Source organism: Nelumbo nucifera, chromosome 5, assembly GCF_055504915.1.
Source record: "Nelumbo nucifera cultivar China Antique chromosome 5, China Antique-T2T, whole genome shotgun sequence".
NCBI classification, from domain to species: domain Eukaryota; kingdom Viridiplantae; phylum Streptophyta; class Magnoliopsida; order Proteales; family Nelumbonaceae; genus Nelumbo; species Nelumbo nucifera.
In genome coordinates, this window is record NC_142653.1 from 83,690,338 (window position 1) to 83,715,573 (window position 25,236).

Below are 25,236 nucleotides of genomic sequence, written 5' to 3' on the forward strand. Positions count from 1 at the left end.
TCCGGCACGAGGTGGCTCTTTGTTCTCTGGATGTTGAGGCTGACTGCCATGGACGGAAGGGCCTTGCCTCGAGTTCGCGGCCAGAACCCCAAACTGATTACTTGCGAGCAAACCTTCTTGATGCGATTGCCGAGGAAGAATGGCTCTGGCAGGCTGAATGTCTCCAGACCTGTTTTCGATGTTTGCTTTCTGAAGCGGGCGGAGTGACCTGCCCGCCTCTCCTGCCGCGAGGTGAGACTTGGCTCCCGAGAGGAAGTGGAACCTGAGAAGTCTCCTCCCCTCGCTGGGGAGATCGGGTGTTCTGTACACGAGGCCGGTTCTGCTGAATCGCTGGATGCCGGGGTGGAACCGTATGCTGGCTTTGCTGCAGTGGAGGGAACTGCTACTGATAGAACTGGTAGAAGACTTGCTGCTGGTATTGCTGAAATTGCTAGACCTGTTGCATTTGGACCTGAATGACTCGCACGCAATGTACCAGGTCGTTGAGATGAGATTGCCCGACTCCGGGGGGACCACATATGGTTCAGCGAAGGTTGCGCCAACTACAGGATGGAGTGGTGTGTTTACCTGCGTAGAGGCTTGCGGCATGGTCAGTGTTGGAACCCCAGCCACAGTGAGCGGTATGGTGAACTGACCGATGCAGACTGCCGGGAGTTGAGGTTGCCATCCAAATACGTTCATTTTAGTGCTCTGTCCGACGTGACTGGAGGATGCCATTGAATTCAAATGAGTTGAGTGTGGAGAAGGCTTTTTGTAGCATTTCCCACATATGACGCCAATTGATGTAGCGCAATCTGACTGCTCCCTACTGGAGGATGATTTAGCTTCCAATCGGATGGCGAGCTAGGTGGATTTGCAAAATATGATCAAAGAACCCCGGGTGGCTAGCCCAGCGAGGTTGCTCCAATGCTTAAGTTAGTAAGCTTGTTGTGATATGAAATAACTTTTTGGAAATATAGAGAGCTAGAGAGCAGAGAAATCACATGTACCTTGTGCCCTCGGGGTTGGAGCCTTTATATAGCTGAGTACTCGCGGGTTTTGTGGATCGGTTCCGGGATCTTCGTCATGATGGGATCCGTTTTCGTTTTAATTAGAGGATAATGTTACCAACTTGATAAGGCTTATCAATTCCTCCCGAACCGGGCGGGGAGGAGATAAGACTTGCCGTTATGCGGCATGATCCCGCGAGGTTTGGGGTCTGTTGGAGAGATTTTTGGGGTTGCCATGTAGCGGTCTCGATTGGTATCCCTGAGTTGATACTTTTTAGTTCCGAACTGGACTAAATGCCGAAGTGCCTTGGGACCGAGGTGACCTTGTCCTGAGGTGACTTTAATGCCGAACTGGTTGGGAGTCCGAGCTCAACTGTTGCGAACTAGGCATGTCGGGCTGAGCTGTCATCTCTTAGTCTGGTCGTGTCCACGTGTCCCCTTTTTACTAGGTTGGGCCAAATCACCCTTCATCACCAATAACCACTAACTACAATGTTCTTGGCTTATTTTTGTGAGCTTGAATCTGCTACCCATAAGACACTATCCACACCTTACCCACAATACAATCTTTTATACTATTATTGATTATTTAATTAAATAGTATAATTACTTACTATTATTGATAAATGTTGTTAATAACGTTATGATAATCGATGGTTTGATCATCCGGTTTGAACGGATGGCCCGTTCAGACAACAAAAATTACAAGTAAAAAATTACGGAACCATTCTGGCCACCACTTTTTGGATCGACGGTTCGACTATTCAGATCGAATAGACGGTCCGTTCTGACAACAAAAATTATAGGCAAAAATTTGAGTTTGTGAGGTCCATTAAGTAGTATCATACGTGTTATGTCATTCGAGCGTGTAACTTATACAACTCGAAAACATAACCATTATGGCCACCGGTTTTTGGGTCGACGGTTCGATCGTTCGGTTCGAACGGATGGCCCGTTCTGACAACAAAAAATTATAAGCAAAAAATTACAAAACCATTATGGCCACCGATTTTCAGGTTGACGAGCGATCGTCTGGTTCGAACGGATGATCCATTCTAACAACAAAAATTACAAGCAAAAAATTGAGTGTGTGAGGTCCATTAAGCAGTATCGTATGTGTTATGTCATTCGAACGTGTGACTCGTACGACCCAAAAATGGAACTGTTCTGGCCACCAGTTTTTTGGTTGATGGTTCGACCGTCTAATTCGAACAAACGGCCCGTTCTGACAACGAAGAATAAAAAAAAATTGTCAAAAACCATTGAATAGGTCAACGAGTTAACGATTCGACCACTCAGGTCAATGGGTCATTGACCGATTCAACGGTTTTTGGCTAGGGACTGGGATTGGGGTATAATGGAACTAGTTGCCTGGACAGTTCCCAATTAAAAAAATAAAAACACGAATGACCCATTTTGATAAAAAAAATGCAAAAAAATGAGTGTGTGGTGTCCATTAAGCAGTACCGTACGTGTTATGTCATTCGAGCTTATTACTCATACGATTTGAAAACGGAATTGTTCTGGCCATTGGTTTTCGGGTTGGTGGTTCGACTGTTCGGTTTGAACGGATGGCCCATTTTGACTACAAAAATAAAAAAAAGGCCAAAAACCATTGAATGGGTCAACGGTTTGACCGCCTAGGTCAATGGGTCGTTGACCGATTCAACGATTTTTGTCTAGGGACCGAGATTAGGATAAAACGAAACTGGTGCCTGGATGATTCCCAATTAAAAAAGAAGGCCAAAAACCATTGAATAGGTCAATAAGTCGATGTTTCAACCACTCGAGTCAATGAGTCATTAACCGATTTAACAGTTTTTGGTCAAAAACCGAATCAATGGGTTAACGGGTTGACGGTTTCGCAGGGTCCCTCCCTAGTACAACCTTACATCAAAAACATCTCCCCATTGGTATGTTTTCATTCATGGGAGATGTTCCTGATATGTTGCTGCGATGTCATGTGGATAGGGTGTGGGTAGTAGATGCAAATTATTTCTATAGCCTACATGGGCTCAACTATTCACTAGACGAGCCTTGTAAGCCATTTGTGGGTTGCTCCACTGCATGTCATAGACTCAGAACTGTTCACTTTTTGGTTTGATTTGGTTCAAAGATCTCAAACCAAACTAATAAGTTATAAATTGAGAACATTTCATATCAAACCCAACCTGTCCAAACCAACATATTACAGTTGATCCAGTTCCTAATATTGGACTTGACCCAATTAAAAAGCCCAAATAACATGCATGTTCTCATAAATAACAAAATAACTAAAATATCAAGTTAAAATGTTAACCAATGCCATTTATTATTATTATTATTATTATTATTATTATTATTATTATTATTATTATTATTACATTTACACTTTCCCAAACATTACATTTCCTTAGGCATTAAATTACAAGTTCGAAATTGAAATAAACAACGATAATATATAAAACGTTAAATGAATACATACATACATATGTTTAAACATACTAGTAATTAAGCACATGCGTTGCATGTGAGAAATTTGTTTCATATTAATTACTTGAATTTTAGATATATATATTTAAGATAGAAATTGAAAATTAATAAAAGTAACAATATGATTAAAAATAAATTTAAATATTTATTATTTAATTATGACATCATGGGTTTCATTGAAAAATTGGATCATTGATCCACCATCTAGATAAGAAAATATATTTGCTTTTGGATTAGTTTTAAATTAGGGAAAATTATAGTCGGAGCCGGCTGTATATTTAAAATTAGGCTACAAGTTGGTTCATAAACCAACAAAACTTTGACAATTGGCTCTACATTTCAAATTATAAAAAGGAGGGGGGCAACAATGACCCTCCTCTGGGGAGGAGGGCTGTGCTTAAGGGTGCTTAACACCTACAAGTTTATGATTGTTATGCATTTAAAGAGAGAGAATTCAAAGCATTGAATAATACACTACAAAAAACTTGTAGGGTGCTTTGGCCTCTCCATGTCCTTTGATCCATGATCTTTGAAGGCCAGATATATAAAAGCTCAACCAAGATCTTTGAGTAATAGCATAACACAACCATGGAAATAATGTCAAGCAGAGACAAATATCTGAATCCTAAAGCACTTTTAATGAATAGGGAGGCATCCGATCTTGAATTAAGAAAACCCAACAGGATGAGGAAACCAACCAGCTTTTGCTACCAATCTATGGGATCTTATTTCAAACCATAGAGGGTTTTGCATAAGTGGCAAACACAATTTGGAAAAATGACAAATCAACAAAGCCAGGCAATTGCAATTGGTAAACATCTTTACACAAATCACCATGAAAAAAATGCATTTTAAACATCAACTTGAGATATAGGCCACTTGATAGAAATTTAAGTTGAGAACCACTCACATCATGCAAGGATACAATCGGAAACTTCTCTCTACTTGAACCCTTTTGGCAACATTGCTGTGTAGATACAAAATACCTGGCAACAAGCCCAACGACAAAATTCCTGCACATTACTCCACTCATCAACATCCTCCTCTGACTCCTCGCCCTCGCTGCCCTCCTCTCTGTCTCCATCATATATGCGCTCAAGTGCGCATTCTACTTTGAAGCTGTCCGGAGGGAACACTTCCACCCAGAGTATGAATTTGAGTTCACTCGAAAATCTTAACTTTTTATTGATTGAGCTTGAATTCAAATAAACAATGGAGCTTCATATTGTAAGTTGATAAAAATATTTTTTTATAGAAAGATTTTAACTTGATAAAAATCAAAGATAAATCAAGTCAAATCGAATTTAAGCCAGAATTATTTACATGGTGTTTGGAAGCCTGGGCACTTTTTGGGACCGATTTTCAAGAAAAATATTAATACTTCCGAGACCTGTTTTTACAAAAAAATGCTTCTGCCATTCATGTATGTGCTGACAGGTAAGCACCACATAGGATACACATTAGTCAACCGTTACGGTTCATCAATGCATGAAACGCCAAATTTTTTATCAGTGGGGTTCCGATTTTCGAGACATACCCGATTTTTTAATAATCAGCTGAACCAAACAATGAGATACATGAGCGTTTATTGAAACACCTATGTGGATCTGACGTAGCACCGTTTTTTTTTTTAAAACAGCCACGGTTCCAAACATCCCCTTAATTAGAACTGATTTTATTACCCTTGACAACATATATATAATATAAACATAGAAATATTACCAAATCAGCCCCCATAATGTATCACAGCACATCTCAAAAAATATCTTCCAATAATATCATCATTTCTAGTATATGGAAAGATGACTTTAATAAACGGCGGGGATGTGTTGTGGGACGTTGTAGGGGGCTGTTTTGTTGGGGTTAAATTAAAGTCCGGTGTGAGGTGAGGTTGGTGCGATTAAGAAATGCAGATTTGAGAAAAACTTGGGCAGTTTGGGGTCCTTGGGGAGCTTTGATTCGCATGACACGTCAATCCATTCGAGGTTTATTGCCACGTCGACAACTGGGGCCACAGAAAGCGCTAAAACAGCGTGACACGTCAATCAATAAGTTCGATGATTTGTATAAGCAAACAGGCGACGTTGAATTTCTCCGGTCTCTCTGAAATCTGAGCAATTGGGGGTTGCCATTCAAGTCTTGTGGAATTTCAACCTGTTCGTTTCCCTTCTGCTGCTATTAGTACTTGTTCTCTGTTCATTGTTCCTCGAAGTGCCATTGTTCTTTTAGTGGTACGTTTCTTCTGTACAGCATTTTCCATTAAATTGTCTCTGTTTTCTTTCTTTATGTTTTTTTGTGCATTAAATTTTGAATCTTTTTGTTAAAACTTTGGCTTATTAGGGTTTTATTTAGTGCTTCGGTGAGTTCTGGTCTCTATTTACTTTGTTTTGTTTAGTTAACTGTTAAAGTTCTGAGCATTCGTGACTGCGTGTTAGCTTGATTCCAGGAAATTATAGAAAGGAGGACTGAATATGAAGGCAGGTTAGCGAAACAAGTATTTTTACTTGAACAATTGATTTTTTTTTTCCTTCCGTTACATGAGGATAGCTTGTATGGTTGGGGTTAGGGTTTTCGCTTCTGTAGAGCTCTCTGATAATTTTGTCCTTTTTGGGTTATTTCTGTATAATGATTTTAGCTCTCTCTCTCTCTCTATTCGTTGTGCTAGATGGGTTCAGCCAGTGCGCTTGATTGTTCTGTTTGTTCAGTAGAATAAATTAAACGAAGTTCTATTGATCGTTGCGGCTTGTGCAATTTGTTCTTTTTATACTTTCGGATGTGTTTATACCGATTTATTATTCCTCTATTTGAGGAACCTTGGTCCTGCTTTCCTAGAAAGATTTTAATCATTCAGGATGATTGAATTCAGCTGTGCGTTTCTGGTTGCCGTTAAGACTAGGTTATCGATTCCAGACTTCAGATTTCTATCTTCGTAGCACTATTCTTTAGGCTGAGTAGTTAACTTCAGGTTCTGTAGCCTGGGCGAACCTCTCTATGTGAACTTATATAACATTTCACAAAAGTGTGAGCTATTATGTATGTAATAGTCTCAATTTTCTTGATAATAATAGTTTCACAGATGAGCCATTGCTTAATGCGTTGGTAAAATCTCAGGTTGACAAGCCTGAGAACAATGAAGTGTCTAAGAACAGCTAGTTAGTGCAAAATGTGCTGGATGTTAGGGGCCAGAATTGGATAGCTGCCTTCAATGTAATTGCTTCATCTGAGCTTATAGCTTTTGTTGAACATTGGTTAACTTAAACATGAGTTATACATTGTATGTATCATCTCACATCTGCCCACAGGGATAGTTCTAGGGTGCTGTGTAGATAAAAAGGTTGATTCCATTTATGATATTATTTTATTTACTATTTATTTATTTTTCCACATATAACTCAGTGACAGCTGGAATGGAGTCTGCATTTTTCTCCAGGTTCAGCCTTTTTTATGTGGGGAGTTTCAGCCCAGTTGATTGCTGCACATGGGAAAAGAGTATCCCATTTTTCATCTATTGTTTTCTCATTATAAAAAATAAGGATTTTTAGTGGTGAGAAGGTGTTCCCCCTCTCAGGCCCAAGTGCAGTCCCTTTGAAAGGGCGCATGCCTAGTGTGCTTGCACCTCAGCTCATTTGTGTAGCTTTTGAAGCAAAGTGGTTGGCCTGGGGAGCGGAGACTTTGCCCTTGGCCCCCTGACCAAGACCCTTGGGGCAAGCTCAAACAAGTCAATGCTGGGGGTCCTAAATTCATGGTTCATATATAAAGAAATTGGTTTTGTAACTTTAGTTATAATTCATTGGGCCGCTTAGAGCATTGGTGAGTGAGCAAGTGTTGTTCACTTATCCTTCTTAATAAAGACATTCTTCACGAACAACATTTGATTTCTAATCCTAAAAGATAAGGATCTGTGATTAAAATTACAAACCCAATTTCTTTATATACGGACCAAGAATTCAGGACCATGCATTGAATATGTTTAGTATGTTAGTTTATGTATTTTAATTTGCTCCAATAGGCTTTTTAAAACATTTAATTTCTTTTACAATTTAAGATTGTATTTTTTGAATTAATACTATTTTAATATTTTTTTGCATTTCTTGCATATTTTTTTATTTTTTAATTTTTTTTGTGCCTTTCTTGTAAAAGGCACACGTCTCGTCTTGTTCCTTGGGTGTGAAAAGCCCCTTGTGCACTTTTAAAGCATTGAATTTCTCTCTAGGTGTATAACTAAATTTCACATTTTTTTTAGTGGCAGCTTGTGTCTCAAACTTATCACTTTATTTGCTTAAATTTTATAGCTCATTTGCTACTTGGTGCGTGTAATATTTAAAATCTTCCAAGAATCAAGAACTAGAATTTGCAGGGCATTGGGATATTATCCCCTTTTAAAGATATTACAAATTCCTCTTTCTTGAATCTTGTTAATTACATGGAGGTGACTCTTCAAACGTTTCTTTCTCTTTTGTGTTGCCTTGAAAGGTAAAATAAAATGATTGTATTAATGATAAAAGGGAAATTCCTGCTAAATACAAAGCTAACCCCTTCGAGATGAAAGGGGTCCAGCAATATTATCTATGGACACTAGAGTCATGGAAGGAATTTACAATCAAAAGATACGATCGGAAGGACCATTTGTCCCAATACTTTGACCCCATTGATCACAAAATAATTGAAAAGAGAGGTCAATGAAATCCTTCTTGAGGCTAGCACATTTGATGAAAAGTGTCTTAGCTCTGCCTAGCACCGATTCCAGGGGGAGGACATGCCTTTAGAAATCCAACTATTCCTCTCACTCCACAAGACCCAATAGATTACTGGGGGGGGGGGCGGAATTCCATAGATATCCTCTATTGCTGAAATAACTTACAGGCCAAGTAGAGAATAATTGTGGATGGACAATGAAGTAATAGATGGTTGGCAAACTCCCAATCACTCTCGCACGAGGAGCATTGATTCAACACCAACATCGCTCTAGCCGTGAGATTGTCAATGGTTTGGATTTTATTTAGACTAGTTGCTTAAATGAAAAATACTACTTTGAATGGGACACACCCTCTATATCCACTTCCATGGAACTTCGTTTGAATCATGGCCAACAAATGGAGGGAATAGGATTTTGCCAAGAAGTTCCCGTCCTTGTTTCCTCTTCGTCACTTGTTGTCTGGTGAACCTGGATTTGGAAAAATGGAGATATTGCTTAACAACAGTGAACTAAACTCCACTTCCCAATCCAAAATGTTTAATTTTAAACAAAGGGTCTACATTGCTTGACCCCCCCCAATGTCTTAGCATTTCTGCACTCTTTATCCCTTTGCCTTTTCTGTTGGCTTCCAAGACTTCTCTCTAGCCTCTAGCAGTGTTGATGAATATTTTCACCATATTGAGGAAGGAAATAAAAATGTGTTGGAAGAAAGATATCAGGAATCACGATCATCATTATATTACTTTTGGAGTTGCATTTTAATTAATTGATAATAGTGTTGTCTATTGAGAATAGTGTTTAATTAATTGAGAATAGAAAATCTAGTTTGCAATCCTGTATCTTGTAAATCTGATGTAGTGAAGTGTGAAGGATGAAAGCAGTAAGGATATCATCAATGGAGAAAGAGAATTTTCATCCATGGGGAGGTTAGTGAATTTTGAAGCAAAAAATTCTCTTATTTGAAGAGGTCAAAGTAGGTGGAAAGGTATCTTTGAGATTTGGGAGTTAAAGAAGTTGTGGGTTTTTCTGGTTGGTTTTGAGTTTGTTGCTTGATTCCAGAACTTTGTTGATGACACCTTGCACAAGGATAAAAGTTTGGATTGGAAGAGTTTTAAGGAGGTAAGGAAGAACATACAAAGTAGAGAGAAGGATTGGAGGAGGAATGGTAGAGGTAATTTCATTGCATTGCTTGAATTTTTCAGGCAAGGAAGAAAGCAATTGGTTTCTTTCCTTGAAGGAAGAGAAGGAGAAGGGTAGATTTTAATCTCTTAAATTTTAAAGGGATTCTCTAAGAACCTTGTGAAAGCTTGCATAACAGTCAAAGAGGGGAGATGTCAAAAGAGGAAAATGAAGCTACAAAAGGGAAAGATGTAAGGAAAAGGATATTTTGTACAAGATAGGCAAATTACAAATCAGATCCTGATTGCAAATGGGAGTGTGGAGGAGAAGAGGAGATCTGGCAAAAAGGTTTCGTCTGCAAGCTAGATTTGGAAAAGACTTATGACTCAGGGGATTGGAGTTTCTTATTGGAGGTGTTAAGAAGGTGTGGCTTTGGGAACAATTGGTGTAACTGGATAATTGGCTGTCTAAATTCCTACCACTACTCAGTCTTAGTTAATGGTGTGGTGAAGGACTTCTTTCTAGCCAATAGAGGCCTAAGACAAGGTGACCCACTCTCTCCTTTCCTCTTTACACTTGTTGCTGATGTGTTCCATAGATTGATTTCCAAAGCATATAGGACCTATTAAAGGGATGGAGATTAAGGAGAAGAGGCATTCTAGTAGCCCACCTTTAGTTCGTTGATGACATTGTTATCTTCTGTGAAGGGAATGATTTAAGTAAGGTGGACAACCTCAAGAGCTTAATAAGAGATTTTGAACATGCTTCCAGCTTGAAGATAAATTTGGATAAAAGCCGTGTGGCTGGTATAAACTTGGAGGATTTGGAGGTAGAGTCTATTGCAGGGTGCTTAGGTTGTGCCATCTCCTCTTGGCCTTTGACTTACTTAGGTCTCCCCTTAGGTGCAAACTCTAAAGAGAGTAGTTTCTGGTCCCATATTGTGGAGAAATTTGCTAAATACTTGGCGGCCTGGAAAAAGAATTACATCTCTATAGGGGGTAGGGTGACTTTGATTAGGGCCACTCTTGCCAACCTTCCAACTTTTTACCTTTCAGTCTTTAGGATTCCCACAAGGGAGGCTAAGAATTTGGAGAAGGTAATGAGGGATTTCTTGTGGGAACTAGGAGAGGTGAAGAAGGATCATCTACTTAGATGGGAGATAGTCACTAAATCTAAGGAAGATGGGGGATTGGGGATATTACCTTTCAGTCTTTAGAATTCCCACAAGGGAGGCTAAGAATTTGGAGAAGGTAATGAGGGATTTCTTGTGAGAACCAGGAGAGGTGAAGAAGGATCATCTACTTAGATGGGAGATAGTCACTAAATCTAAGGAAGAAGGGGGCTTGGGGATAGGGAAATTAGTGCAAAAGAATGAAGCCCTCCTAGGGAATTGGTTATGAAGATGGCTTTGGGGGAGAGAGAGAGACTTTGGCATGAGATGGTGTCAAGTATTCATCGCTACTCAGAAATGGTTGGGATGCTGGGATATCTCGTTGGGTTACCCTCACAATACCTTGGAAGGCTATACATGATATTCTCCTTTGCTTCCTTAGGTTTATCAAGTCTGATGCTTGCTCTGGTGATTCTTTTCGGTTTTGGGAGGATGTTTGGGTGGGTAATCAACCCCTCAAAGATTGTTTCCTTCCTTATACTCCCTTTCCCTTTACAAAAATGAGCCAATTTCAAAGTGTCTTCTAGATCTGTTTGTTCCCTTGTGTTTAAATTGGAACTTTAGCTTTCATAGGGGATTAAGGGATGGTGAGTTAACTTGTGTTACTGAGTTGCTTTATTTACTTGAGTCAGTTTATTTGGACCCCACAAGACTTGATCACAGAGTTTGGACTCCCTTGCCTGAAGGTACCTTGTGTTTCTTTTCTAAAATCCCTATGTTCCAGCCCCAACCCTTGAGTTTTTCCTGTTAAAGAAGTTTGGGTAAGCCCTATTCCCCCAAAATTGCTGTATTCTGTTGGGAAGTTTACTATGGGAAAATCAATACATTGGAAAACATGCAAAAAAAGAGACCTCTTTGTCTTTCCCCAAACTGGTGTTTCTTGTGTAAGGTCCATAATGAGGACTGTTTCCATTTATTGATATCTTGTTCCCTTGCTGCAGGCCTGTAGTTTTATAGAGCTGGAGTTTTAGTTTATTTGGTTTTATATGGATTCAGCCATCTGATGTAAGTTTGCTATTTAATCCATCTATTTTTTGGGTGGCATGAGAAGAGGTAAAGCCATGTGGAAATGTGTCAAGGCAGCTACTTTATGGAATATGGACTATTTGGGAGGAAAGGAATGCTAGAATATTCCTAGAGAAGGAAAGAAGCTTGGCTGAAGTGAAGGACTGTATTTTGACAAGAGTAATCCATTGGTTGAAGACCTTGGGTATGTTTGCTGATTTCTCATTTGATTACCTTTAGAGGGGTCAGCAGTGGCTAACCTCCACTAAGAAGAATAGAAGTGTGATAGAATGGGAACCTCCTCCGGAAGGTGTCAAATTAAACTTTGATAGGAGCAACCAAGGTAAACCTGGGCCTCAGGTATAGGGGGTGTGCTGAGGAATAAGGACAGCAACATATTTCCTTCTTCTAGGGACCAGTGGGAGATTCTACAAGGGCAGAAGTACTAGCTGCTGTACAAGGGATTCAGATTGTCAACCAGCTTGGGGTGGAACATCTGCTGATAGAAGGGGATTCTTAAGTGGTAATAGGCTGGCTCTCTAACACTGATGCTGTCATTTGGGAATACAGAGACCTCCTCAAAAGGGGGAAGTGGCTAACTAATAATATGAGAGTTGATGTTAAATGGGTGAACAGGTTGGCAAATACTATGGATGATTCTTTGGCCAAACTTGGGGTTTCCAGGCAAGATCTTTTTTTGTGCTACCTTGTAATTTGTTCTAGTGAATAGGAAAGCTGTACTTTTTTATCCTTTGAGATTAATAAAATTCTTTCAATTATCAAAAAAAAAAGAGAAAGATGTAGGGAAAACTATAGCCGTAGCAAGAGGAAGCTGGAAGAATAAGATGGATGTCCAAGAAAGAAGAATTGGACCAAGATGCTTGTAGCTAAAGTGAAGCAAGAGGTTCAGGATTGGAAGAAACGGATCCCCTCCCAGCCCACACACAAGGAGGAAGCATCAACGTGGTGGGAGTCCCGGGCCAATACCAATCGGACATGCTGATCGAAAAATTTGAACAGAGCCCGAAGCTCTAGCTCTTTTTCAGCAAACAAGGAGCAAATTCATCAACAAGGAAGTTGACAATTAGAGCTTTGGTGGAAGTATTCAAGAGACCCTTGGAACCCTATTGACTTGAGCGCACCAGTATAGAATTCACACCAGAAGACATGTTGGCGACAAACCCCCATCACAACCAACCCCTGTACATCACAACGAGGGTGGGGGGCTTCGAGATGCGAAGATCCATGGTCGACCCTGGCAACTCCGTCAACCTCATTTCCATCCATACCCTGAAATTAATGGATGTGTAGCGGGAGATAGTGAAAGGCTTGCCCATGGAGGTGACTGATTTCAATGGAAACACATCTATAACAAAGGGATCCATCGAGTTGCAAGTATCAATCAAGCCATTCTCCGCCATGCAAGAGTTCCAAATCATTTCTAGAAAAACCACGTACTACACCCTGTTGGGCGGCCACTCACACATAGTTTAGCCCTCATACCTTCGACATACCATCAGTGCATCAAGGCAAAGCATAAGGGACGTGTGGTTAGGATTCCGCCAACTAGGGTCCCTTTTGACAAGTCCGAAGCTCACCTGCAAGACACAATCTACTACATCGAGTTGGCCGACGAAGGCAAGACAAGAGTAGCTAGAGTGGAAGGAGTGTAGCTGCCGAGCCCTACGAACGAACCTCTGATCGCACCGGAAAAGAAGAAAAGAACAAGGTGCGTACGGGTGACTGGTGACAATGGGAAAAGCTACTACACCATTGTCACGGATTATGAAGATGATGAACCGCTAGCAGCTAAAAAGGCCATCTCAGAGGTATGACTCCCTATTTAGTTGTAGAGTATGTCTTTTAATAAATGAAATGAGATCCAAGTATAATTACTGTTTGTCATCACCAGGGTATAACTCCCCATATGTACTTGAAACAATACTCAAACTATGCATGCTCATACTTTTCTTTCTAAGAACATGCTTCTCACATGGAATGAATGTTGCATTTCTCTTTAACAAAAATGTGCCTGCGAACTATGTTTCAACCAGAATTATTTCACTAAACTACCCCCGCAGAAGGACATCGCGATGATTTCATTGCATGAGAACACCCCAAGGACTGAACAAACATCGCCCATGCCAAAGGTATAACATTATGAAAAAGGAGGAGAAAAAAGATATCAACCAACGAAACTAAGGAACACTAAAATTCACTTGCGATAACAAGAGCAAAATGAGGAGACTGTAGAATACTACGATGAGATCTAGACACCTAAACACATGAGGGATTCCATCGACGCAGTGGAGGAACCTTTAGAGGAAATCAACATGGCCACGGAAGGGGAAGAGAAAAGGCCATTGTACATATCAACCAAACTAAGAGCTAAGGATAGAGAAAATTTGATTGCACTCCTTAGAGGTAAACACTAAAAGCCCAATTAAGAGAAACTAACCCGCATGCATTCGCATAGAGTTTCAAGATGTTTTTGCCTGGTCGTATGATCAAATGCTAGGACTGGACTTGGACTTGGTCGTACGATCAGATGTCAGACACACCCTATGTATAGATTCCAAGGTTAAGCCTGTAAAGCAACCCTAGAGGATTTTTAAGCCAGAGGTAACCTTGAAGATCAAAGAAGAAGTTGAGTGACTCATGAAGGTTGGGTTTATCAAGCCCATAGCACACCCCCAATGGCTAGCAAATATAGTACCAGTAAAGAAGAAAAACGAACAACTCAGGTTGGTACTCTAAGGTATAGCTACCTTACCTTAGCGCACGAATTAAAACTGACCTCTCCCAACCCTACCACAAGTGTTGTGTCGACTTTAGGGACCTGAACAAAGCCTGCCCCAAGGATGAATTCCCCTTGTCGAACATGGAGGTACTAATAGACTCAACAACGGGGAATTGACTCTTCTCTTTCCTAGATGCTTGTTGTGGGTACTATCAGATCTTTATGGACCCGTAAATGCACCTCACACGGCCTTCAGTACACCCATAGGGAACTTCTATTACAAGATGATGCCCTTTGGTCTAAAGAACGCTGAGGCCACCTATTAAGAACGATAACAAGTGTCTTCCACGATATGATGAATACGAAGATTGAATGCTACGTAGATGGCATAGTGGTTAAGGTAAAAAGGCAGGAGGACCACCCCAGGGTATTAAGAAAGGTGTTCGATCGGTGTAGGATCTTCAACCTAAGACTAAACCCCTTGAAGTGCGCATTTGGAGTGCAGTCTGGAAAGCTTTTGGGTTATAGGGTAGACCAAGCCGGGATCCATCGAGATGAAAGCAAAGTGAGAGCAGTCCTAGACCTCCCACCACCGGGTGATGAACGCCAGCTAAAAACCTTCCTAGGGAAAGTATCCTACTTTAGAAGATTCATCCCCGGCCTCGCGCATGCAGCTGTGCCACTGATAAAATTAGTAAAGAAGTCAGTAGGATTCAAGTGGACGGAAGAGCATTAGAAAGCTTTCGAGCAACTAAAAAGGACCCTAGCTAAGGCACTGACCATGTCACCACCTAGGAATGGCAGAGTTCAGAGTCTACATCGCATCGAACCCGGACGCAATAGGATGCCTACTAGCACAAGAGGACGACGAAGGAGTCGAGTGCCCAATATACTATGCCAATCGAACCCTGAAGCCAGTCGAGAAGAACTACTCGCACATGGAGCAACAATGCCTAGCCTTAGTGTTCGCTACGCAGAAGTTCAGACATTACATCCTAGGTCAAAAGGTCAAGCTAATCTCACGTAGCGACCCGATAAGGTTCTTCATGGACAGACCCCCTCTTTTTGGGAGATTGGTTAAGTGGATGATGCAGCTCAGTGAATACACAATAGAGTACAATCAACTCAGAGCCATCAAGTGTCAAGCAGCAGTGGACTTTTTGGCCGCCTTCCCCACCACCAATGACTGCCCCATATCAGAAGATGTCTCGGGAGAGCTTCCCATGATCGCACTAGCCGAAGAAGGCGAATGGGTTCTAACTTTTGACGGAAGCAGCACCAGCACTTCGGTTGGTGCCAGGGTCACTTTAACGTCACCTATTGGAAACACAACCGCCTATTCATTCAAACTCCAGTTCTCTTGGTTCACACAACATAGCTGAGTATGAGGCCCTGGTCTTGGGACTGACGGTAGCAAGAGACTCGGGAGCCAAAAAAGTCAAAGTGACGGGAGACTCCAAATTGGTTATAGGTCAACTGGACTACAACACCACTGTAAAAGAACTGACAATCCTACCCTACAGGACCCTGATACAGATGCTGACCTGAGATTTAGAAGTAACCTTTGAACATCAAAACAGAGCCAAAAAGAAGATTCGTCGATGCGCTAGCGATTCTTGGGTAAAAAATTCAACCCAGTCAAAACCCAATTAGCATCACCATCCAAATCCTCAGTATCAGGGTTGGTGGTGGATGATTGGAGGTATAATATAATTCAGAAGCTAAATAACCCAGGGTTGGCGGTGCAAGACAACAAGGTGATCCTGAAGTTCCAATTGGTAAACGGGGTGTTATACCACCGACTAGCAGACGGGGTAAGAACAGGGTGTTTGGGGAGGAAGGAGGCAGAGTTTGTCCTGAACGAAACTCATGCAATGTATTGTGGAAACAAGGCCAACACCTTGTACCGAAGGTTGAAGAGATTAGGGTATTACTGGACCTCGATGAAGTCAGATGCGACCAGGGTACAAAACGAATGTGAGAAATGTGTCCTAGACGTTGATGGCAGGGATTAAACCTGTTCATGGGCCGGGTAGCCCGACGGCCCGGCCCACACCCTTGTTGGGCTTGGACATGTAATTAGGCTCGCGGGCCTGACCTTGGGCCCAAAACAGAAAGCCCGACTGTGTTTCGGGCCGGGCTCGGGATTTGTCAAAAAAGCTTGGCCCGACTCGGCATTATATATTTTATAAAATATATAATATGTATTTTATATAATATAAAATATATAATATTTATTAGAATATATATATTAATAATTTAATATGTACATTTTTTATTTTTTCCTTTATAATTTCTCTCTCTATTCAGCCGCTTCAACAATAGCAATGGCATGAGCTAGACTTTGGGCTCGGGCCCAGGCCCGGGCTTTGGACTTTTTATGAGGGCCGGGCTCGGGCCCAAGTTGTAGGCTCAATAGTCGGGCCGGGCTCGGTCTCAGGCCTTAGAAAAATCTGTTAATGCAGAGTGAAAGCTCGGCCCGGCCCATGAACAAGTCTAGTAGGGAATGCCTTGTGGTAAGGAAGGCAGACTGGAGAAGCATGTATGTCAGTTATCTGGAGAACAACGTTTTGCCACTAGACCCTACGATGAGGCGAAAGCTTTTGTCGAAGGCTAGGAGGTTTTACATACACGAATGAATACTTTACAGGAAATCTCACACCAGGAAGCCCTTGCGGTGTTTAGTAGGCAAAGAGATAGAGGAAGCGCTAGAGGTCGCCCATAATTCTGAACCCACCCCACATCAAGGACAGACGACCCTGTCACAAAGGAAGAAATGCTAACCATTTGTTATGCTACGTTTATAGCCTCTTCTTGGTGTGGTTAAATTATAAATTTCTTTAGTCACCCATTAAGAAACCATAGAATGGTGCTTTTCAAGTACATATTAATTATAATCTTCCATTAACATAAACAATGGGAGGTCAGTAATTTAGTTTAATGTTTCAGAAGTGAGATGCACGGTTTGCAGAAACCTATTTCTCTGAGAGGATCACCAATGGCAATTCAGCATCTGCTAACTCTACTTGCTTAAACATTGGTTGATGACATCGGTCTAGATGGTCTTAACTAAGTAATACCTTATAAGATGAGATTTAGTTTGAATTTGAAAGTAGACCAATGGGACAGTCATTGTGGACCTCTTTTATAGATTTTCATCCTGTCTCCTATTTTCTTATTGAAGCTTGGATATCTACGAAAAATATTAAGATTCTATAGTTGCTAGATATGTTGGGGGATGCCTGGGCATAATAGGTCAGGTGAGTTAGATGGATCAGGAAGCCAGCTTTTCTGGGTGTTTTTGTTTTAGCTTAGTTATTATGAAGTTGGGAGTGATGGTTTATTTTGGAGAATTCATTATAGTGTTGAGGTCTGGACTCTGGAGTGGAGTTACAGGGTCATTATTTGCTGTTTTTTTTTTCCTGTTGTGGTTTTAAATTTATAATAGGTTGATTTGTTTGATTGAAGTTTTAGGAGTAGTTATGTTAATAAATGTAGGTGTTTGATGGTGTTGGGTATTTTTGCCTTGTTTGGGTGTCAAATTGTGGTTCTGTTTAGTGTGTACTGTGTAGCCGTTGTTCATTTGGTGGTGGGGCTGCAATGCTCATATTACTACCTTTATATTCCTTTCACCTTTCACCTTTTATTACCAAAAAAATAAAATAAAATCTTGGGGACTATATCATTGTCCTATCCTGGTATTTGAAAAATTAAGATATACTAGCGGGTACCCGTGCAATGCACGGGATTTATTAAGCGAAAGATAAAATAATAGAAAGGGTCATTTACTAAAATACCCTTATAGTTTCATGGATTTACTAAAATCTACCCTATAACTAGCATTTTACTAAAACACTACTTATAATTTGCAATGAATCTAATCAATCTTCCATTAGATGATAGTGGAAAATGATAGTGTTGACCCTAATGTTCATTTAAATAAATTTAAACAAAAGAAAATAGAAATAAAAATACCATTTTTGCCCTTCTATTGGCTATATTTGGCCAATTTTGTTTTCTGTACAAAAAAGTGTTAAGGGTATTTTTGGAATAAAAAATCATGGGCCTAATGGCAAAACAAACACTCCTTAATGAAAGGTTGATTAAGTAAATAAGTTGTAAAATATATGAGATGTTTTATTAAAATGAAAACTATATGGTAGGTTTAAGTAAATATGTAAAGCTATATGGTGTGTTCTAGTAAATGACCCTAATAGAAACACAAAAGAGTATACAATTGTTTTATATTTTCAACTTTTTAAATAATTAATAATTATTTATATTTTATATACTACTTTTAATAAATTTTTTATAATACAAAAATAACAATAATTAATTTCAGTTAGGTTTATTTGTCAAACTTATGAACCGACCAACCCGATCAACTCGACCCGAGTTGGTCAGTTTTCTAGTATTTTATGTCGGTTTTGGTTAAAAAATTCCCAATTCGACCAAAATCAAATGACCTAACCATGGACATATATTAATATTTTATATTTTAAATATAATTTTTAATATGAAAACGTGAGAAATTTCCCATATTTCTTAGTCTAAAATGTTTTATTTCATAAATCTAATTTTAAAATTTATTTTTAATAATTGCACTGTAATTGTTAAAATCAAATTTAATTTTTAAGTTGAAATCTTTTGAACCAACTGACCTTTTGTGAAAATCGACCCAAACCGGTACAACTTGAGTGGGTCGGTTTTCACACAAAGGTCAGTCGGTTTCAGCTGACCAACTCCCCAACCAGACCACGTCAATTTGGTTGGCCAAATGGCCTACGGCTTGAGCGAACCAACTTATGAACACTCATAATTTTAGATAAATTAATGGTCTTTATCTCCGATAAATAACAATAGTTTAATCTTCAATAATTATTGAAAATTTATAGCAAAAATACACAATTGTTGAAAATATATTGATAATGAAAAAAATACAATAATTATAATAATTACAAAAATACAATAAGTACTTAAAATATATTAACTTAGTCAATAAATAGTATAATCTCTAATAAATATTACACTCTTGTTCCTCAGTTGAAGTCTATTTGGGATGATCTGCAGGTAGTGGGCACCGGTTCTTTCATTCTAGCAAAAAAATTGGGGGCCATCAAGGCAAGATTAAAGATTTGGAAATTGGAGAAAAATATGAGTTTAGGTACTGAAAAGAAAGCTCTCCTGAGTACCATAAAGGAAATTGATTCAGCTGAAGAATCGGGTCCTATTTCTGAGGAGCATAGACTAAAAAGATCTCAGGCAAAGATGAAGTTTGATAAATTGGCGGTGTCGGAAGAAATCAAATAGAGGCAAAGAGTTAAAGTGGCTTGGCTGAAAGAGGGGGATAGGAATACATACTTTTTTCACAAATTGGCAAATGCAAGAGCTAGAGCCTCTGTATTGACCAGGCTGGAGGGAGAGGGCTAGGTGGGGTGTCTTTGAGATAGATATGAAGCTAGTGGCTACCAACTTTTATAAAAAGTTGTACAAGGAGTCTTGGTTCTTTAGACCTTTTCCTAGGTCCCTTTCTTTTAATTAGTTGAGTGATGTGCAATCATCTTTTATTGAAAGATCCTTCATGGAGGAGGAAATAAAAGCAATAATCAAGTTGTTGGCTGATGAGAAGTCTCCAGGGCCTGATGGTCTTACAAATCTTTTCTATATTAAATGTTGGGATGTGGAGAGATAGGACATTCTGAATGTTTTCTAGGACTTCTATGAGAGGGGTTCTTTGCAGAGGAGTCTGAATGCTTCCTTTATAACCCTCATTCCAAAGATTGAAGATGCAGTGAATATTAAGGACTTCAGGCCGATTAGTCTTCTGCATAGCTTCTACAAAATCTTAGATAAAGTTCTTGCTGAGAGAATGAAAGGGGTTCTTGGTAGTGTTATCTCAAATAACCAAAGTGCCTTTGTTCCGGGTAGGCAGATGTTAGACTTTGTACTCATTGCCAATGAGCTCATTCATTCCGGGAAAAAAGAAGGTTCCCCCGGGCTGATTTGCAAACTTGATATTGAAAAGGCCTATGATCATGTCAATTGGAGGTGTTGATCTTGTGTTACATCAGATAAATTTTGGGTAGAAATGGAGGAATTGGGTTAAAGTTTGTATCACCTCTCCAAAGTTCTCTGTTTTGGTTAATGGACAGTCCGTAGGCTTCTTTGATGGTTCCAGGGGTCTTAGACAGGGTGACCCCCTGTCTCCTCTACTCTTTATATGTGTAATGGAGATCCTCACTTTATTCTGTAAGAAGGCTGCAGCTTCGCATGAGTGGGAAGGTTTAGCAATTGCTCCGGGGGGAGAGAAGGTGAATATTCTCCAATTTGCAGATGATGCGTTATGCTTTATGGATGCCTCTTCCTCACAAGTGGAGTTAATCCATGGGATCTTATATTGGTTTGAAGTGATTACTGGTCTAAAAGTTAATTGGAACAAGAGCCAAATTATCCCAGTGGGCTAGGTTTCCAACTTAGCAGATTGTGCTGGTATTTTGGCTTGTCAGATTGAGTCCCTTCCAGTCAAATACTTGGGGTTCCCTTTGGGGGTGAGTGGTGGTTCTTCTGCAATTTGGGACCTGGTAATTGAGAGAATGGAAAGAAAGCTGGCCTCTTGGAAGGCAAAATATCTTTCTTTTGGGGGTAGAGTGACTCTGATTAAGAGTACTCTCTCCAATTCACCCACCTATTTCCTGTCTCTATTCTCTATTCCAAACAATGTTGCAAATCATCTTGAAAAGCTTCAAAGGAGTTTTCTTTGGAGAGGTTGAGAGGAGAAAAAAGTGCATTTGGTGAGTTGGGAGCAAGTGTGGAATCCCATCAGCCCAACTAAAGCTAACTTCCTAGTTTGGACTATGGCTCTTAATAAATGTCTTACTAGAGCTAGCCTAGTGAGAAGGGGCATTCGGATTTTGGACCTGTCTTGCAGTTTGTGTGGGAGTAGTTCTGAATCCACTGACCATTGTGCATCCACTGCCCGTTTTCTACTCAGCTGTGGAGCCATTTCCTCAGCTCCATGAATTTAAGTTGGGTGATGCCGAGGTCGGTTAAGGAGCTGATGTGTTGCTGGAAGCTCATGGGTTTGAGGAAGAAAAAGAAGGCTGTTTGGAAGACGATTCCAATTGCTGTATTGTGGTCCATCTGGTCTGAGAGGAATAGAAGGATTTTCTGTAACAAGACTTTAAGTCCGGAAGAGCTAATTCAGAAAACAGTGGGCAAACTGATGTCTTGGGTGTCTGTGTCTGAGGATTTCAGAAATTGTAATGTGTCAGCTGTTTTTCTTTCTAGTTCATGGTGGAATGTGTAATTGCTGATTTGATCAGTTCGCCTTTTCTGGGACTGATCTCAGCCTCCTGTGTGTAATTTCTTCTCAATAAATATTACTTTACCTTTTCCAAAAAAAAAAAAAAACTCTATACTAAATTAGAGACAATTTTGGAGAAAGTGGGGGATAGTGGGGGAGGTAGTTTAGGAGAAATTTTAGGAGAAGAGATTATTTAGGTTCAGGGAATGTGCATCTCATTGTTTGTTTCAAAAATGACATGGAATAAAAAAATAAAAAATTCAAAAAAAGGAGAAAATTTCTTCACTGCCTTCATTTTATTCAGTGTTAGGGGCAGCTCAGTCTTTTTTAGGTTTTAACTTTTAACTTAAAGTATATTATACTCTGATACTTTCTTTGGGCAACCTGCAATAATCTCTTCTTTCTGATGTCTTGTTTCAATAATCTTTGTTGTGCTCTTTGCTTCAAAAATTCGTTCATTCCAATGGTGCATAGTAATGTTTCTTTTCCTTGTGCAGTTATTAAAAAATAAAAAATAAAAGGCTTCATAAAGCAATGCTTATATCTATAAATCCATTAAACTTGTTTAACTTGGTATGGTATATTGGAAACCTCATTTTAACTTGCCTTGTTAAAGTGTACGGGGCAGCAATCAACAACATTCCTCTTTTTATTGCTAAAAAGAAAAGAAAATGAATATTGAGCCACAAAATTTTACAACCTTTCATTTGCAATCTATCACTCATTACAAAATTACAGAAAAACAGGGGGAAGATGGGAAGAGTGTAATGGAACTTCCTTGTTCTCCATTATAAAAAGAAGCAATTGTTTCCAGTTTTTATAGCTCTCCTTTTACGTTGTTTATTTGGTCAACTTTTAGATTATTTCTAAGTCACAATGATATATTAGTGAAAATTAAAAAAATTACCTTTATTTTCATTTTCTGTTTCCATTTTCACTCTTGCGGCACCCAAAATTTCAACATGAGATTTGACGTGCTGATCCATGCGACTACAGTCCTCTTTTATTTACGTCTTTGCACCCACTGTGTAGGTTAGCAGAAACGACTATTGATCCATTCCTAAAATAGTTCAAAGGCTTCTGAAAAAGAAAATAATGGACCCCTACTCAGGAGGGAGCTGGATGATGATTCCAAGTGCCTCAAATCACAATGCTTCATCAATAACATCAAATCAAGACCATTCTCACCTTCATCAACAATATCATCATCAGCTGCAGCAGCAGCTGCAACAGCCGCAGCAGCAACAGCCACAGCGCCATCAACAACATCATCAGCACCAGTCACTGGCTTCTCATTTTCATCTCTTGCATGTATGTATGTGTGCTTGTGTTAAATTTTCTCTCAAACCAGATTCATTTTGTTTCTTCTTGGGAGTGCTATCATCAGAATAATCATTGATAATCCTCAGCATATGCTAACTGGCAATATGGTATAACTTGATTTTTGTTCTTATAAAGTGCTCGATGATATTTAATATGGTTTGGTTGGCATGTAATTGGGTAAGCCCCAGACGCAATGCGGTTTTGAGCCCTGCTACTAATGGCTCTAAATCCACCTTTGAGAAGAGTGTAATGTTGCTAGGTAAAGTTTGTGGTACTATGCCATGAAAGGCGAGTAATCAATACTAAAAACAAATATATCTTTGTTTTCAGTGTACTTTCTCATCTATTTTATATTGTCTATAACATAGTTGCCAAGTTTGCACCCAAGTGACAAGGCACCCATGGAGGGTTGCCTGGCTTAATCATCTAGAAATTTTATGCATATTAATAAAATATGCATAAATTATTTATTTGATTTTTTTATATTATTTATTTTTTGATGTCATATTAATAAAATACATATTATTAAACTAAATTATTCATTTGTGGGTTTATGTGCTAGTTTTGTTTTTATAATATTCTTATTTGTCAGAGTAAAATCAACATACATGTTAGCGTATGCTGTCTTGAACCCTTAGAGACTTCAAAACCTGAACCAAGGAAGAACTGATTATCACACACACACACAATGGCAAGGGAGAACTTAAAATTTTGTTTAATCAACACATTCTTAGTATGAAAACAGGGGCTCAGCCCCTATATTTTCTGCATTTACTTTTCTCTTTTTCATTTTATTCTGATGAATATATTGTATATTGATTTTTCTATGTTTTAATATGAATTTTATACTTTCTTTTATAAAGATTATAGATAATTACTGGGGAAAGCTGGCTGCTGGTTGCTATGGAACCAAGGGAGTTACCCAAGGGTTCATGTTTTTACTTGAAAAAACCCATCACCTAGGTGCCCACCTAGACAACTAGGCGACAAGGTGCCCCCCTGTCACCTAGCCTCGCCTTGGTGCCTTGAAAACAAATTATCGTCTATAAGATAATAAGACTGATTCTTTATTTTCTTGAGCCAGTTTGATGAGAAATAAACTTTGGTTTTTCTTAATGTTTTCTTGGCAATTTCAGTTGGTAGAGAATTTATCTGAAGCTATTGAAAGTGGCACACGTGATCAGCATTCAGATGCTCTGGTAAGCATTTTCATTCCAACATTGTAAAATATTTCTTTATAATGTGGAACCGGGGTAATTTGCAATCATAGTTTTAGGACTTTTCATTCACTTATTCTTCAATTTTTTTTTTTCATAATAGGTAAATGAATTAACTAGCCACTTCGAGAAATGTCAACAATTATTGAACTCAATATCAGTATCGATCAACACAAAGGCCATGGTATGTAATGACCCATCTAAATATTATTTTCTAGTTTTAGTATTGTACTATTATGTGATAAAAAATAACAATTAAATTAACTAACAATAATGGATTGTAGTTGATTTTCTTCAATTGTATCATTCTTTAAGCACCTAGGGTAGATGTGCAAAATGAAACTAGCACCTTAATGCATTTTTGAGTCTTGATCTCGTTGTAACCTGTGCCACAATTGAAAAACCCCCTGGTGTGGGGGTGATCATGGGCAATATATTTGGTCTTGGTCATAGACAGTTGATGGACAGAAGCGTAAGATGGAGGAAAGCGAGCAACTCCTAAACCAGAGAAGGTTGGTGCTACCTTTATTGTAATCTTTTATTTGCAACAGATAATCTAAATGTTGGATAAAAAGTCATTGCTAATATTAAATAGTTTAATTCTTTGACAGGGATCTGATTTCCAAGTACAGAAGCTCTATTGAAGATCTGGTTAAGTCAGACAGATAATGTATGTTAACAATACTGCAAGTAGTTTTTACCACACGTGTTTTAGTAAATATGCTTTGTCCATTCCAGAAAGGCACATCTTAGTTCATTTCAATGTTGTCATTTTTTATGATATATATACTGGAAAAAGAGATTCCTGTAGGCTTTTTTCCCTATGTTGGGAACATATGGAGATACCCCTATTTCTTTACTTACCTATTGTGCATAAAGATGCATTTTTATATAGCCTGTACTGTGTCTTGATGGCAGAGGTGGGCGCAATGTCAAATGAAATGAATACAATTGACAGGTTTAAGGGGATTTCAATGGTCGCAAATTGAGAAGCTGGAGATATATTTTTGTAGGTTCCACTGTGTCATTTTTAAGCACCTGGGATAAGCGTGCAAAATGAATTTAAGCACCTCTACTCTGGGTCGTGGTTTGCTATACAGGAGTGGAGGAAAACTTGAGATAGAAAGGTACACCGATGCTGATTGGGCTGGTTTTGTATCTAATAGGAGGTCGACCATAGGTTATTATACCTTTCTTGGGG

The 25,236-nt window shown here is 39.2% G+C and overlaps 1 protein-coding gene across 8 annotated transcripts in view; it reads left to right on the forward strand.

The window, feature by feature from the left end:
• Positions 1 to 24,898, forward strand: part of LOC104593732 (mediator of RNA polymerase II transcription subunit 9-like) — a 39,641-nt gene extending 14,743 nt beyond the window's left edge. Inside the window, exons 1-7 of one of the 8 annotated variants that reach the window (XM_010253692.3) lie at positions 5,478 to 5,692; positions 5,908 to 5,942; positions 22,528 to 22,806; positions 23,955 to 24,017; positions 24,139 to 24,219; positions 24,489 to 24,547; positions 24,647 to 24,898. In XM_010253692.3, the coding sequence (XP_010251994.1) occupies positions 22,591 to 22,806; positions 23,955 to 24,017; positions 24,139 to 24,219; positions 24,489 to 24,547; positions 24,647 to 24,704 (477 nt within the window). In that variant the 5' untranslated portion in view covers positions 5,478 to 5,692; positions 5,908 to 5,942; positions 22,528 to 22,590 and the 3' untranslated portion in view covers positions 24,705 to 24,898. Of the gene's footprint in view, positions 1 to 5,467; positions 5,693 to 5,907; positions 5,943 to 6,005; positions 13,282 to 22,527; positions 22,807 to 23,954; positions 24,018 to 24,138; positions 24,220 to 24,488; positions 24,548 to 24,630 lie in introns of those variants that run through there. The other 7 variants (XM_010253695.3, XM_010253696.3, XM_010253694.3 and 4 more) reach the window with 7 other exon arrangements.
• Positions 24,899 to 25,236: the final 338 nt, after the last annotated feature.